Source organism: Chiloscyllium plagiosum, chromosome 8 (assembly GCF_004010195.1).
Source record: "Chiloscyllium plagiosum isolate BGI_BamShark_2017 chromosome 8, ASM401019v2, whole genome shotgun sequence".
Classification (NCBI taxonomy): domain Eukaryota; kingdom Metazoa; phylum Chordata; class Chondrichthyes; order Orectolobiformes; family Hemiscylliidae; genus Chiloscyllium; species Chiloscyllium plagiosum.
In genome coordinates, this window is record NC_057717.1 from 86247830 (window position 1) to 86263196 (window position 15367).

Here is a 15367-nt window from a genome sequence, read left to right on the forward strand (position 1 = left end):
GCTGTCCACTATACCTCCAATTTTGGTGTCATCTGCAAACTTACTAACTGTACCTCCTATGCTCGCATCCAAATCATTTATGAAAATGACAAAAAGTAGAGGACCCAGCACCAATCCTTGTTGCACTCCACTGGTCACAGGCCTCCAGTCTGAAAAACAACCCTCCATCTCCACCCTCTGTCTTCTACCTTTGCACCAGTTCTGTATCCAAATGGCTAGTTCTCCCTGTATTCCATGAGATCTAACCTTGCAAATCAGTCTCCCATGGGGAACCTTGTCGAATGCCTTACTGAAGTCCATATAGGTCACATCTACTGCTCTGCCCTCATCAATCTTCTTTGTTACTTCCTCAAGAAACTCAACCAAGTTTGTGAGACATGATTTCCCACGCACAAAGCCATGTTGACTATCCCTAATCAGGTTATCTATGATTACAAAGAGATCTTGATCAATTGGATCAATGGGCTGAAGAGTGGCAGATGAAGTTTGATTTGGATAAATGTGAAGTATTACATTTTGGTGAAACAAATAAGGGCACGGCTTATATAATTCAAAGTAAGGCCTTACGTCATGTTATAGAAAAGAGAGACTTTGGAGTGCAGGTACATAATTGTTTGCTTCACATATAGATAGGGTGGTTAAGAAGGCATTTAGCAGGCTTGTCTTGATTGCTCAGATCTTTGAGTACAGGAGGTAGGACATCATGTAGAATTTGTACATGTTGTTGAGGCATCTTCTAGAGTCTGTGTCCAGTTCTGGTTACCCCGTTATAGGAAGGATGGTATTAAGTTGGAGTGGATGCAGAAGAGATTTCCCAGGATGTTGCTCAGAATGGAGAGTTTGAGTGATGAGGAGGGGCTGGATAAGCTGGGACCTTTTCCATAGGAATGAAGGAGTTTGAGGGGTGACCTTATAGAGGTTTAATAAATCATGAGAGGTATAGTCTTCTAGGGTGGGACATTTCAAGATTAGACAGTATAATTTTAAAGTTAGGGGAGAAAGATTTAAATAACACATGAGACACAACTATTTTTACACAGGGAGTGGTTCGTGTGTTCAATGAACTTCCAGAGGAAGTGGTGGATGCGGGTACGGTTACAACATTTAAAGACTGTTTGGATAAGCACATGAACGAGAAATGTTAGGGTGGATATTGGCCAAGTGCAGGCAGGCAGGACTAGTTTAGTTTGGGATTATGGTCAGCATGGACTGGTTGGAACGAAGGGTCTGTTTCTGTGCTGCATGACTCAATGATTTCACACTGTGACAGCTGGTAGAATTTAAAGTCAATTCAGATATCTGGAGTATTTAAAATAATGTTGCGAAACTAGCATTGTTTGTTGTAAATAGGTTCACTCATGTCAGTTCAGGAAGGAAATCTGCCATCTTTACCTGGTCTGGCCTAAATGTGACTCTCGTGAATCTTAACTGGCCTCTGAAATGCCAGTCAAGGGCAATTAAGGATGGGCAACAAATGCTGGCTTTGCCAGTGATGCCTACACCCCGTGAAGGAATAAAAACATGTTATTCAGGACAACAGAAAGACGTCCACCTGAGAGGACAACTTGGGGTTGTGAGTGAAATACATACTCCTTCAGGAGTGTACTGGGATGGGTGATTGGTGCTACATTGGACAGGAGCATTCCATCTGACTCACTGGGCTTCCTGCTTGGGGAGCTGGCCTGTACTAGGTTTCTCTTGATTTTAGATGTGTACCTCCCAAATTTCAGCAGGATGTGGCTCAGATCAGCAATTTACATTAATATAATGCCATTAATGTCGTTAGGAACAGAAGTGCAGGTATTGGCCATTCAGTTCCTTGATCTACCATTCTAGCTTGCAGCCGGACATTAACCTCAACACCACATTCCGACATTATCCCTGCACTCTGATATTATTAATAACTGAAATCGATTAGTCTCTTTCTTGAACACACTCAGTGGCTGTGCCTCTACTGGCCTTTGCAGTTGAAAATTCGAAACAATTCACCCCCCCTTAAGTAAAGAAATTCCTCCCAGTCTCAGTCCTAAATGGCCAATCCCTTGTTCTGAGATTGTTTACTGTTTCTACACATTACACTCACAGGAAACATCCTTTCTGCATCAACTCTGTCCAACACTTTAAGATTAGTTTTTCTAGGAATACAGGTCTAATCTCCGCAATCTCTCCTCATAGCAGGCAAAACAATACTTTTCATTGTATTTTGGTATGTGACAGTAATAAATCAAATCAAATCAAATCAAATCACAGGACAGTCCCATCATTCCAGGAATCAGTCTGCTTGGCCTCTGCTACATTCCTCTTGAGTAGATAAGTCCCTTCCTTCTTGAGGAAATGGACCAGAACTGTGCACAATACCCCAAGGGCTGCCTCACCAATGTTTGATACACTCGAAGCAAGAATTGCTTAATCTTATATTAAGTCATCTTATGATAAAGGCTAACATGTCATTTATCTTCAGAACTGCTTGTTCTATTTGAATGCTAATTTACAGTGATTTATGAACAATGGCACTAACCATAAGGAGTAAAATATCCAAGAGATTTCACAAGGGCATTATCAAATGGAATTCATTGGCAAGGTACACACAGAGGCATTAGAAAGCTCTTTCAAAAAGTGATAATCTAAGGTCGAGAGACATACAGGCTACAGAGGGAACTCCAAGCTTAAGTCCCAGGAAGCTGAAGAAACACCCACAAACACTTATAAGAATTAGGAGCAGGAATAGGCCATTCAGCCCTTTGAGCCTGCTCTGCCATTTAACATAATCATGGCTGATCTCATTTTAGCCCCAACTTCACTTTCCTGTCCACTTCCCAAATTCCTTTATCCATCAGTACTTAAAAATCTGCCTATCTCCTCCTTAAATTTATTCAATGTTCCAGCACCCACCACATCCAGAGCCCTTTGAGAAAAGTAACTCTCCCTCATCTCTGTTTTAAATCTGCTCCTCCTTTAGCTGAAAACTATGACCTCTCATTCTGGGTTGCCCCACAAAGAGAAACAACTGCTCTACATCTACCTTATCAATCTCTTTTAGCATCTTATATACGTCAGTTAGATCTCCTCCCATTCTTCTCAACTCCAGCAAGTATAGACCTAAACTGCTCAAAAGGTATGTCTTTCATCGCTGTAAATAATCTATGGATTGAAATCCAGGCGGTTTCAGGGGCCAGGATTAGAGTCATAGAGTCCTACAGCACAGAGACAGGCCCTGCGGCCCACACTGGTCCATGCTGACCAAAATGTACATCCACACTAACCCCATTTCCTTACACTTGGCCCGTATCCTTCTAAACCTTGCCTATCCATGTATTGATCCAAATGCCTTTTAAATGTTGTTAATGTACCTACATCAATCACTTCTGCTGGCAGCTCATTCCATATGCGTACCCCCCTCTGCATAAAAAAAGTTGCCCCTCAGGTTTCCTTTTATTCTTTCCCCTCTAACCTTAAACTGATGCCGTCTAGTCCTCGATTCCCCAACCCTGGGAAAAAAAACTGAGTGCATTCACCCTCTCATGTTCTTATACAGTTCTATAAGATTCACCCCTCAATCTCCTATGCTCTAAACAAAGCTTGTCCAACCTCACCCTTGCACTCAGACTCTTGACTCCTGGCAACATCCTTGTAAATTTCTTCTGCACCCTTTCCAGTTTAATAACATCCTCATTGTAGCAAGGTGACCAAAACTGAACACAATACTTCAAGTGCATCCTCACCAATGTCCAGTCCAACTGCAACATAACTTCCCAACGTCTATACTCACTGCCCTGACTGATGAAGGCCAGTGTGCCAAAAGCCTTCTTCACTGCCCTGTCTACCTGGGATTCCACTTTCAGAGAACTGTGCACCTCAACTCCAAGGTCCCTCTGTTCCACAACACTTCTTAAGGCCCCATCATTCACCATGAAACTCCTACTTTGATTTGACTTTCCAAAATGCAAGAACTCACACTTATCTCTATTAAACTCCCTTTGCCATTTCTCAGCCCACTTTCCCCAGCTGATCAATGTACTGCAATTCCTGATCACTTTCCTCACTGTCCATGATACCACCTATTTTTGTGTCATCTGCAAACTTACTAATCATTCAAATCATTGATATCGATAACAAACAGCAGTGGGCCTAGCACCGCCCCCTGAGGCACTCCACTAGTCACAGGTCTCCAGTCCAACAAACATCCTTCCACTATTACCCTCTGCTTCCTGCCATCAAGCCAATTGTGTATCCAATTTGCCAGCTCCCACTGGATTCCATCTGATCTAACCTTCCAGAGCCACCTATCATATGGAACCTTATCAAAGGCCTTACTGATATCCATATAGACAATGTCTGCTGCTCTGCCCTCGTCAACCTTTTTGGTCACTTCATCAAAGAACTCTAACAAAGTTGTGAGGCATGATCATCCATTCACAAAGCCATGCTGACTATTCCTAATCAAACCCTATCTTTCCAAATACACAAGTATCTTATCTCTCAAAATTTTCTCAAGTAGGTTACCAGCCACAGATGTTAAACTTACTGTCTATAGTTCCCAGGTTTTTCTTTGTAGCCCCCTCTTGAATAAGGGCACAACATTCACTACCCTCCAGTCTTCCAGGACCTCACTCATGGCTCACATTGATGCAAAAATATTAGCCAGGACCTCTGCAATTTCTTCTCTAGCCTCTGACAGTTTTTTTGGATATATCTGACCAGGACCAGGAGATTTATTCACCTTCATACATTCTAATATATTTAACACCTCCTCTACTGTGATATGGATGTCCCCAAGATAGACCACTAACCTTCCCAAGTCTTCATGTCTGTCTCCATGGTAAACACAGAGGAGAAATATTCATTGAGAACCTAACCCATCTCTTGCGGTTCAACACGTACATGTCCACTTTGGTCCTTGAGGGGTACTATTCTCTCTGTAGTATTCTTTTTCCTTTAATATTGTTATTAAGTTGAGGTGTAATGTACCTTTAAGAGAGTTGAAAGGCTGGCAAGGACTTAGCAAACACACAGAGTGCTGGAAAATTTAAAATGTAATATTTGGTTGAACAGCTAACAATAGCTGGATTGCTATGAGACAAAAACAAATACAAATTCGGCCAATCAGTTTAAATTATGCCCCAAGACACCAAACTCCTATCAAGTTTGAATTTAGTATTTTGACAATATTAAAACCAATGAAACGATCCGATGTTACGAGGTATAAAACTGGACATTGTGAACTAGCCATATCTGGTCGGCATGGACGGGTTGGACCGAAAGGTCTGTTTCTATGCTGTACATCTCTATGACTCTATGAGTTAGCCAAGTGGCAAAGAGCAGCAAGCCACCAACTAGTACAGACTGTCAGCAGATCTGCTCTCTAAAAGGTACCTTTATCTATCAAAGATCTGTGAAGCAGAATCACTAAGAAGCAGAAAAGAACACAGAAAAATCTACAGAGGAAACTCAACAAAGCTGACTGGTTTTGAAACGTGATTTTTTTTTTGTAAATCGTAATCAGGATTTTGTTATTGGATTAGTATTGTAGAGGGGGAGGTAAAAGATAGGTTTAAGAGAAAGGAGTTGTAAATAGTTGTTAGTTAATATTCTCTGTTAGACTTAAAGAATAAAGTTGTTAGTTTTTACTTTAAATAGTGACTTTTGGGATAATTCTTTGCCTCTCAAATTTTAACAGATTACAGCACGGGGTAAATTTTATCTGTGTTGCTGGTTTAAATTCGTGGAGTGGTTTACCCCATGTCATAACTTTTAAAGGCCTCCCACTTGCTGGTGGTCCCTTTGCCTGCAATCAACCCCTTGAAGCTCCTGTATAATTCCATGAAAATTCACCTTGCCCCAGTTTAGAACTTGAATCTGTGGACCAGTTTTGTCCCTCTCCATATCTGTTTTAGAATTAATGGAACTATGCTGACTGGTTCCAAAGTGCTCCCCCACTGTCACCTATCACCTATCCTGCCCTATTTCCCAAGAGTAGGTCAAGTGTTCCCCTTTCCGAGTAGGACCTTGAGGAAACTTTCCTCAGTGCACTTAACAAATTCCACCCCAGCTAAACCCTTAACACCCCAGCAATCCCAGTCTATGTTTGGAAAATTAAAATTCCCTACTATGACAATTCTATTGCTCCTGGAAATCTCCCCAGTCTCCCTGCATACTTGTTCCTCTCATTCCTGTTGACTATTTGGGGGCTGATAGTACAACCCCAATAACGTCATCATCCCCTTTTTATTTCTTAGTTCCACCCACAAAGCCTGACTGGATGATACTTCAATCATTTCATCTCCGATTACTGCTGTGACACTCACCTTAATCAAAAATACAACTCCCCGTCCTCTCTTTCCACCACCTCTGTTCTGCCTAAAGCACCTGTACCCTGGCACATTAAGCTGCCAGTCCTGTCCCTCCCTTAGCCATGTTTCTATAATATCTCAGTCCCACATACCTATCCACATCCTGAGTTCATCAGCCTTACCTGTCAGACCTCTTGCATTGATGCAGTTTAATCCAACAGGCGCTCCTTGCTCCCTGTCATGTTCCAGCCTGACCTCTCTCTTCTCTTTACAGTTTCTGATTACTGTGTCTCCTTCCAGCCTTGCACTTGCCCTCCTGCTGTTGGGGATCCCATCCCCTGCCAATCTAGTTTTAAACCCTCCCTTGAAGCACTAGCAAACCTGGTCCCCCCGGAGATGAGGGTTGGAGGAGATGACAGCTGCACAAGTGTCAGGAGAAGGGCAATTGCTTGGGACTGAGATGAGGAGAAATTGCTTCACTCAGAGGCTTCTGAATTTTTGGAATTCTCTCCCTCAAAGGGTTGTGGATGCTCCACTGTTGAATATATTGAAGACTGGGATTGACAGATCTTTGATGTCTCGGGCTATCAGTGAGCGAGCAGGCAACGGTTGAACCCAGGGTCAGGTGTGATCATATTGATTAGTGTAGCAGGTTCGATGGGCGGAATGATCTACTCCAGCTACAATGTCAGAAGTCACATGACACCAGGTTATTGTCCAGCAATGGTTTATTTGAAATCACAAGCTTTCATAGCGCTACTTCTTCATCAAATGAAATCTCGACGAAGGAGCAGCGCTCCGAAAGCTTGTGATTTCAAATAAACTTATTGGACTATGACTTGGTGTTGTGTGATTTCTGACTTTGTTCACCCCAGTCCAACACCAGCCTGTCCACATCATGTACTCCAGTTCCAGTTTCAGTTGCTCTTAGTAGAACTTGGTGGGGGGTGAGGAAATGCATGGCTTGGATACTGGACATGGCCAAAACCAAATGACATTGGGAACTGACTGCCAAAAGCTGCTTTCTGTTTGATGTACACAGCTTAGCATCATAGAGCTTTACAGAAAGAGAACATGCAGGCCATTTTAACACAAAGACTGAGTGTATAAAAAGCTTACTTACTTGAATGTAGTATTATATTGTGTTCCATCCACCCAACCCCAATTATCCATGTTATTTGTCTCGTTGAGTCCAATCCAGTGTCGATTTGATTCAATTCCTTTATTCAAAAATCCCTGTGGGGGTCCAAATAAAATCTCAATGTAAGTGCAGTTTTAACAAAACTACGTGAAAACTATGTCAGTGTGTCACATAAGTTGGTAGTAGCCATTAGGATGTCGTGAGTGATCACAGCTGTGCAAGTAAGTACGCCTGTATAGGAAAGACATGATCTGGATGTTTGGTCTTAGAGCTTATTAAACTGCAGGATGATGAGTGTGTGAAGGTTATTAGAGTGTCTGAGACTTACTGGTGAGCGATGGCCTGGGGACTCTGTGTGTGTGTGTGTGTGTGGTGTTGGGATTCAGGGACAGGGAGATCAAAAGTCACAAATCAAGGATGAAGTTAGGGAGCAAAGAGGTTCCTTTACTGTGGATTAGATTAGATTAGATTACTTACAAGTAATCTAATCTAATCTAATCCACAGGGAGATCAAAAGTCACAAATCAAGGATGAAGTTAGGGAGCAAAGAGGTTCCTTTACTGTGGATTAAGGTGACCATTCCTTCTCCTTCTAATTCCTCATTTAGATTATCATTTTCGCTTCTCAGTCCCCTTCAGACTGAGCTTTCGGCCAGATGGCAAGCTAGTGTCTCCCTGGAAAATCAAACTCGGAGTAAGATTTGAACTAAGTCCTTGGGCCCTATACCTGCTCTAGACTTGGGGCAAGGACACATATCATTTCCTGCTTTTCTGATAAGTCGGCAAGTACAACACAGGCTAAGATCAATGAACATGTGTTTCCTGCCCGCCATCTCGTGCACATAAGGATCTTGGGGAAGCCTGAGGAATGAAAGCTTAAATTCAGGCTGACCCTTCCGAGGCCTCATCAATAGCAACTTTCAAATTGACACTCATTACGTTGAGTAGCAAAGAGAACTTCACACAGAGATTCAGTCCATATTTCTACAAGAACAGGATAAGGGTAGACAACAATTGGAACATCTGACTTGTGTACTCACAAGGAATTGTCATTGTGTATTTATGACAGGCTGGGGAGAGCAATGATATTTATCATTATGTGAATGGATTTGTGATCGCAGAGGGTCAACAATAATAGACAACAGACAGAAGCACAGACCCAAATCTCGACAGGATTTTTTAGAGGGCAAATGAGTTGTGGTCCGGAAATGCTTCATTTCTCAATCTATCTTTTCATGGGATGTGCTCATCATGGGTACTCCCAATGTTTGGTGCCCATCCCTAATTGTTCTTCGAGAGCTATTCGGTGTCAATCATATCATTATGTGACTTCAAACAGACAGATTTTTTTCTCTAAAGGACAATACTGAACCAGATAGGCTTTTACTACAATCAATAATAATTGTCATAGTCATCATTAATTAAAACTGTTTTAAACATCCAGAGTTTATAATTAAATTTAATTCCCGCTTGGCTCCAATGTGGGATTTAAACGTATATCCCCTCCAGGTCATTAGTCCAGGGACATTACCACATTACCAATATCTCCCTGCAGAGTTTGTTTCCTATTCAGGAAGCCAGCTTGACAGGCTTGTCCCACACACCCTCGTTACTAGACTCAGGGTGGGAGGGAGTGATGGAAGGAGGGAAGTAAGTTTTGGGGAAGGGGAGATGATCAAGGATGTAGTTCACCAGCTCTTCTTGGCCACCAAGCAGTGTTTAAAATATGTTTGACTGTTCCATTCAGAAAGTCTCACCTCCTATTAGCTGCAGAGCTTCCTGAGGCCTGTAAAATCCAACCAGCCAATGTTAGACTGGGGCAAGAGTTACGTGAGGAGATGGTGATGTAGTGGTAAATAGGTCTGGGAATGTCTGACCTATGTCTGAGTTACTGGTTTTAAGATGTACATTCAAATTCCACGATAAAAGCTGATGGAATTGAAACTAATCTCAGTAATGGTGAGCACTATCGTCAGTTATCATAAAAGCCCACTAGTGTCCTTTAGGCCATCCTTACCTGGTCTGGCCCAGCTACATGTGCCTCCAGACATACAGCAGTGTCATTGACTCTAAATTGCCCACTGAAATGGACTCTGGATCCCATTCAGTTCAAGTGCAATTAGGGATAGTCAATGATAGTGATGCCACGGCCCATGAAAGAATCTAAGGCATGGAGCCTTATTATAATAGCTAGGTGACTGGCCTATCCTGAAAGCAGGTTGGTCAGCTGCTCCCACTGTCCTGCCTGCATTATACCCAGAAACATGCGGGTTTGATATATTTAACATGTGACTGTCCTAACCATCTGCAAAGACAATTAGTTCCACTGTGTGTAGGTATATGGGACATCCTCAGATGCCTCTTTCCTGACCTTCTTTCACCAAGACTGTAGTAGCAATCCTGGTTACACCCAGGAGCTAGGGAGTCATCTGCCTTGAGGGACTGGGTGGGAACAGCTGCTAGGGACTTCTCAGGCCATTGATGTCACTTTGAAAGACCTCCAGAAGAATTCTAACCTGTTCCTCGGCACTGTTAATAACAACCAGATTGGACATCTTCGATAAGCAGAATTTCTGCGATGTTGACCAATCTTCTGTGTTTGGTGAAAAGTAGTAACATTTTTGGTGGAATTCTGTCCATTGGTCAGGACACTCGAATTGGGGCTGACCTGTGAAGGAGAATTAAATACAAGTTATTACAGAATAGAAGGCAGCCATTCAGTCCTCCATTTGTGTCCTGGACTTAGTGTCACTATCCCGGCTTCTCTCTGCAGCTTTACACAGAACATAGAACTGTACAGCAAAGAAACAGGCTCTTTGATCTATGATGTTGTGCTGAACATAATGCCAAATTAAACTAATCCCTTCTGCCTGCCCTTGGTCCATGTTTTTCCTTTCCACATAATGATCCAATTCCTTTTTTGAAAGCCTCGATTGAATCCACATCTACCACACTCTCAGAAAGCACATTCTAGATCCTAACCACTCGCTGTGTATGAGCTTTTCCAAGTGTCTGTATCGATTTGTTTGCCAATTGCCTTAAACCTGTGCCCACATGGTGTTGATCACAAGACAATTAGATGTATGAACAGAAGTAGGCTATTCAGCCTGTCAAGTCTGCTCCGCCATTCATGAGATAATGGCTGATCTAATAATCCTCAACACCACTTTACTGCCTTTTCCTCATTAGCCTCGATTCCTTCATTGACTAAAAATTTGTCTACATCAGCCTTCAGCCTATATAATAACCCAGCTTCAAAAGCCCTCTGCAGTAAAGGATTCCACAGATTCACTACTCTCTGAGAGAAAAAATTCCTCCTCATCTGGGTCTTAAATGTGTGAGTCCTTACTTAGATTATACCCTCTAAGCATAGACTCTCCCACAATGGGAAACAACCTCTCCACATCTACTGTAAAGCCTCCTGAGAATCTTGTACGTTTCAATAAAGTGCATATAGGCTGAAACTATTCAACCTCACCCCGTAAGATATTCCCTCCATACCTGGTGTTGGTTGAGCAAACCATCTCTGGATTGCCTTCAATGCCATTACACCTTTCCTTAGATAAGGGGACAAAAACTATTCACAATATTCCACTGCATCCACCAGAGGGAGTGTTTTATGCTTGATTTTAATTTGATTTAAGCTTTATTACCAGACGTACTCAAGTACAGATGTACAGGAATACAGTGAAAAGTGTATAATATCACCTCACATGATGGTACTAATATAGAGAAACAAAGTTAAAAGTAAAATATTACTGTTGTTCTTAGTATGAGAGGAAAAATAAAGAAATGAAGTTAGAAGTTAACTTTATAGTCCTTCCTAGCAGTAAGTGGAAAAATAAAGGAACAAAGGTAATAGCTCAACGGTCTTTCCTAAGTGCACTTTCTGCAAGGGCCCGGTCTCCTCTGCTTTGGCCCATTCCCTGGAAACCTTTGGCTTCTTGCTCTTGATGCCACTGATGCCAGGTAATCTCCGTCACTGTCACTTCAGCTCGCTCTGACCAAACTGAGCTCAGGCCCACAGCCTCTTCCACACACCGGACCTCCAGCTGACACCGCTCAGGCCCACAGCCTCTTCCACACAACGGACCTCCAGCTGACACCGCTCCGGGCCCACACCCTATTCCACACATCGGACCTCCAGCTGACACCGCTCCAGGCCTACACCCTCTTCCACACACCGGACCTCCAGCTGACACCGCTCCCGGCACACACCCTATTCCACACACCGGACCTCCAGCTGACACCACTCATCCCACACCCCTTTCCCCACACCGGACCTCCAGCTGACACCGCTTCAGGCCTACACCCTATTCCACACACCGGACCTCCAGCTGACACCACTCATCCCACACCCTATTCCACACACCGGACCTCCAGCTGACACCGCTCCAGGCCTACACCCTATTCCACACACCGGACCTCCAGCTGATACCGCTCCGGGCCCACAGCCTCTTCCACACACCGGACCTCCAGCTGACACCGCTCAGGCCTACACCCTATTCCACACACCGGACCTCCAGCTGACACCGCTCCAGGCCTACACCCTCTTCCACACACCGGACCTCCAGCCAACACCGCTCAGGCCTACACCCTATTCCACACACCGGACCTCCAGCTGACACCGCTCCGGGCCCACACCCTATTCCACACACCGGACCTCGAGCTGACACCGCTCCAGGCCTACACCCTCTTCCACACACCGGACCTCCAGCTGACACCACTCAGGCCAACACCCTATTCCACACACTGGACCTCCAGCTGACACCGCTCAGGCCTACACCCTATTCCACACACCGGACCTCCAGCTGACACCGCTCATCAGGCCTACACCCTATTCCACACACCGGACCTCCAGCTGACACCGCTCAGGCCCACAGCCTCTTCCACACACCGGACCTCCAGCCAACACTGCTCCGGGCCCACAGCCTCTTCCACACACCGGACCTCCAGCCGACACTGCTCCGGGCCCACACCCTATTCCACACACCGGACCTCCAGCTGACACCGCTCCGGGCCCACAGCCTCTTCCACACACCGGACCTCCAGCCGACACTGCTCCTACCCACAGCCTCTTCCACACAGCGGACCTCCAGCCAACACTGCTCCGGGCCCACATCCTATTCCACACACCGGACTTCCAGCAACACTGCTCTTCGTCCATATTTGCTGCTCCTGTCTCTGATTGCAGAATTCCAGAAGGTAACAAATCTCCTCACAATGTTGTCTACCCTGAAGCAAACAGTTCCAACCTCTTCGCTCTATCTATATAACTGAATAAACTACTTCAAACTCATATTCTCAACAAGTCAGTACCAACCTGCACTGGAACCCACATTATACTCAAACCTCCACGGGCTTTACACCCAGGTCACTTCCTTACCCACAACCTAAACTTTGAATGTGAGCAAATACTCAGCTTAGTGAATTGTCAGGGAATACTGACGAGATTGAGTGACAGAGAGAATGGGTGAATGGGGTGCTGTATTTCACCCCATCTGCCAGCACTACTACTTGCTTCAACTACGTCTGTTGCCCAACCCAAAAGGCAAAGGTGAACATAGAACATAACAGCACCGTACAGGCCCTTCGGCCCTCGATGTTGTGCTGACCTGTGGAACCAACCTGAAGCCTTTCTATCCTACACTATTCCATTTTCATCCATATGTTCATCCAATGACCATTTAAATGCCCTTAAAGTTGGTGAGTCTAGAACTGTTGTAGGCAGTGCGTTCCACACCCCTATTACTCTCTGGGTAAAGAAACTACCTCTGACATCTGTCCTATTTCACCCTCAATTTAAAGTATGTGCCATCACCATCTGAGGAAAAAGGCCCTCACTGTCCACCCTATCGAACCCTCTAACTGGGTGACGGGTGGGTAAGAGACCAGCTCCTGGTAGGTGCCTCTTTTCCTGTTTGTATGGCGTTGGTGCTGGAATTGGGTGAAGAAAACCCCAAGCTGGTGCCAACTGTTTCTCTAAACCACAGTAGGCCAACTAGGAGTTACCATGGTAACTCAGTAACATGGATTGGGAAGATTGGGGTAATCTGGTAATAGAGACTAGGAATGACAATGCTAATCTGGCAATTGGTCTGGGAAGATTGAGCTAACCTGGTAACTGGGCCTGGGCATGAGTGTGATAACCTGAAAGCTGGGATTGGGAATGGCAGTGGTAACTGGGTTATCCTCCACAACAGCTCTGCATTTAAGATGTTTACTGATGATTTCACAGCATTCAGCACCATTCATGATTCCTCCATTCATTACTCCTCCAATACAAAAGCAGTCATGACTATATGTAGAAAGGCACATCCAGGGTTGGATTGATAACTGCAAAATAACATTCACATAAAACTAATGTCAGGCAAAGGCAATCACCGACAAGAGAGAGTCAAGCCATCTGCTATTGACAATTCATTGATATTACCATCTCTGTTGTCAGTGTCCTGGGGTTTACCACTGACCATTATTATGACTACAACAATAGGTCAGAATCCTGTAATTCACCTCCTGACTTCCCAAAGCCTGTCCACCACCTACCAAGCACAGGTCATAAGTGTGATGGAATATTCCCCACTTGTTGGGATGGGTGCAGCTCCAACAATACTCAAGAAGTATGACATCATTCAAGACAAAGCAACCCACTTGATTGGCACCACATTCATACATATCCACTCCCTGCACTACCAAATGCTCAGTAGCAGGCAGTGTGTACTATCTACAAGATGCATAGCAGCATCTCACTGAGGCAACTTAGACAGCACATTTCAAATCCACAATCTCTCCCACTAAGAAGGTCAAGGACAGCAGGTACATGGGAACACCACCTCCTACAAGTTCCCCTCCAACTCACTCACCATCATGAAGTGGAAATATATCGCCGTTCCTTCAGTATTACTCTGACGATATCCTATAACTCTATCCTTAACAGCATTGTGGGTATATATAGGAATAGCAGCAGACCATTCAGCCGATCAAGGCTACTCCGCTGTTCAGCACAATCACGGGTGATCAAACTCTTCAGTACCTTTAACCCAGACCGTCATTTTTAAATATACTCAAAGGCTGAGCTTCCATAGCTCTCTGGGGGAGAGAATTCCAAACATTCAGAATCCTCTGGGTAAATACACTTTTTCTCATCCCAGTCTTAAATGCCATCTCCCTTATTTTAAATTGTACCCTCATTGTGGGCGGCACGGTGGTACAGTGGTTAGCGTTGCTGCCTCACAGCACCAGAGACCCAGCTTCAATTCCAGCCTTAGGCGACTGTCTGTATGGAGTTTGCACATTCTCCCCGTGTCTGCGTGGGTTTCCTCCGGGTGCTCCGGTTTCCTCCCACAGTCCAAAAATGTACAGGTTAGGTGAATTGGCCATGTTAGGTGTAGGGGAAGGGGTCTGGGTGGGTTACGCTTCGGCGGGTCGGTGTGGACTTGTTGGGCCGAAGGGCCTGTTTCCACACTATAAGTAATCTAATCTAATCTAATTTCAGAATCCCCAGTCAGCAGAATCATCTTTGTATCTACTCTGCCTATTCTTGGAAGAATTTTGTAAGTTTCAATAAGATCACCTCTTAAGTCTTCGGAAGTCTAGAGAATACAGGCCCACTTTGCCCATTCTCTCTTTACAGAACATCCCTGCCATCACAGAAAAGAATCTGGTAAACCTTCATTGCACTCTCTGTGGCTGAGATAAGGAGACCAAAACTGCACACAGTTCTCCATCTGTGGTCTAACTAATCTTCTGTCAATTTGAAGCAAGACTTAACATTCCATAAGCCTTACTAACAGCTTGCTGTACCTGCCAGTTAGCTTTTAACGATTTAGTTAGAAACAAAAAAAACTGCAGATGCTGGAATCCAAAACAGACAAGCAGGAAGCGGAAAGAATACAGCAAGTCAGGCAGCATCAGGAGGTGGAGAAGTTGACATTTCA

At 44.3% G+C, this 15367-nt stretch overlaps 1 protein-coding gene across 1 annotated transcript in view; it reads right to left on the minus strand.

The window, feature by feature from the left end:
* LOC122552351 (C-type lectin domain family 10 member A-like) overlaps positions 1-15157 on the minus strand; it is an 18098-nt gene extending 2941 nt beyond the window's left edge. The window contains exons 1-3 of the mRNA XM_043695100.1: positions 15148-15157; positions 9947-10098; positions 7414-7526 (exon numbers count right to left, since the gene is read on the minus strand). Of these exons, the coding sequence (XP_043551035.1) occupies positions 7414-7526; positions 9947-10098; positions 15148-15157 (275 nt within the window). The remainder of the gene's footprint in view (positions 1-7413; positions 7527-9946; positions 10099-15147) is intronic.
* Between the last annotated feature and the right edge of the window lie 210 nt (positions 15158-15367).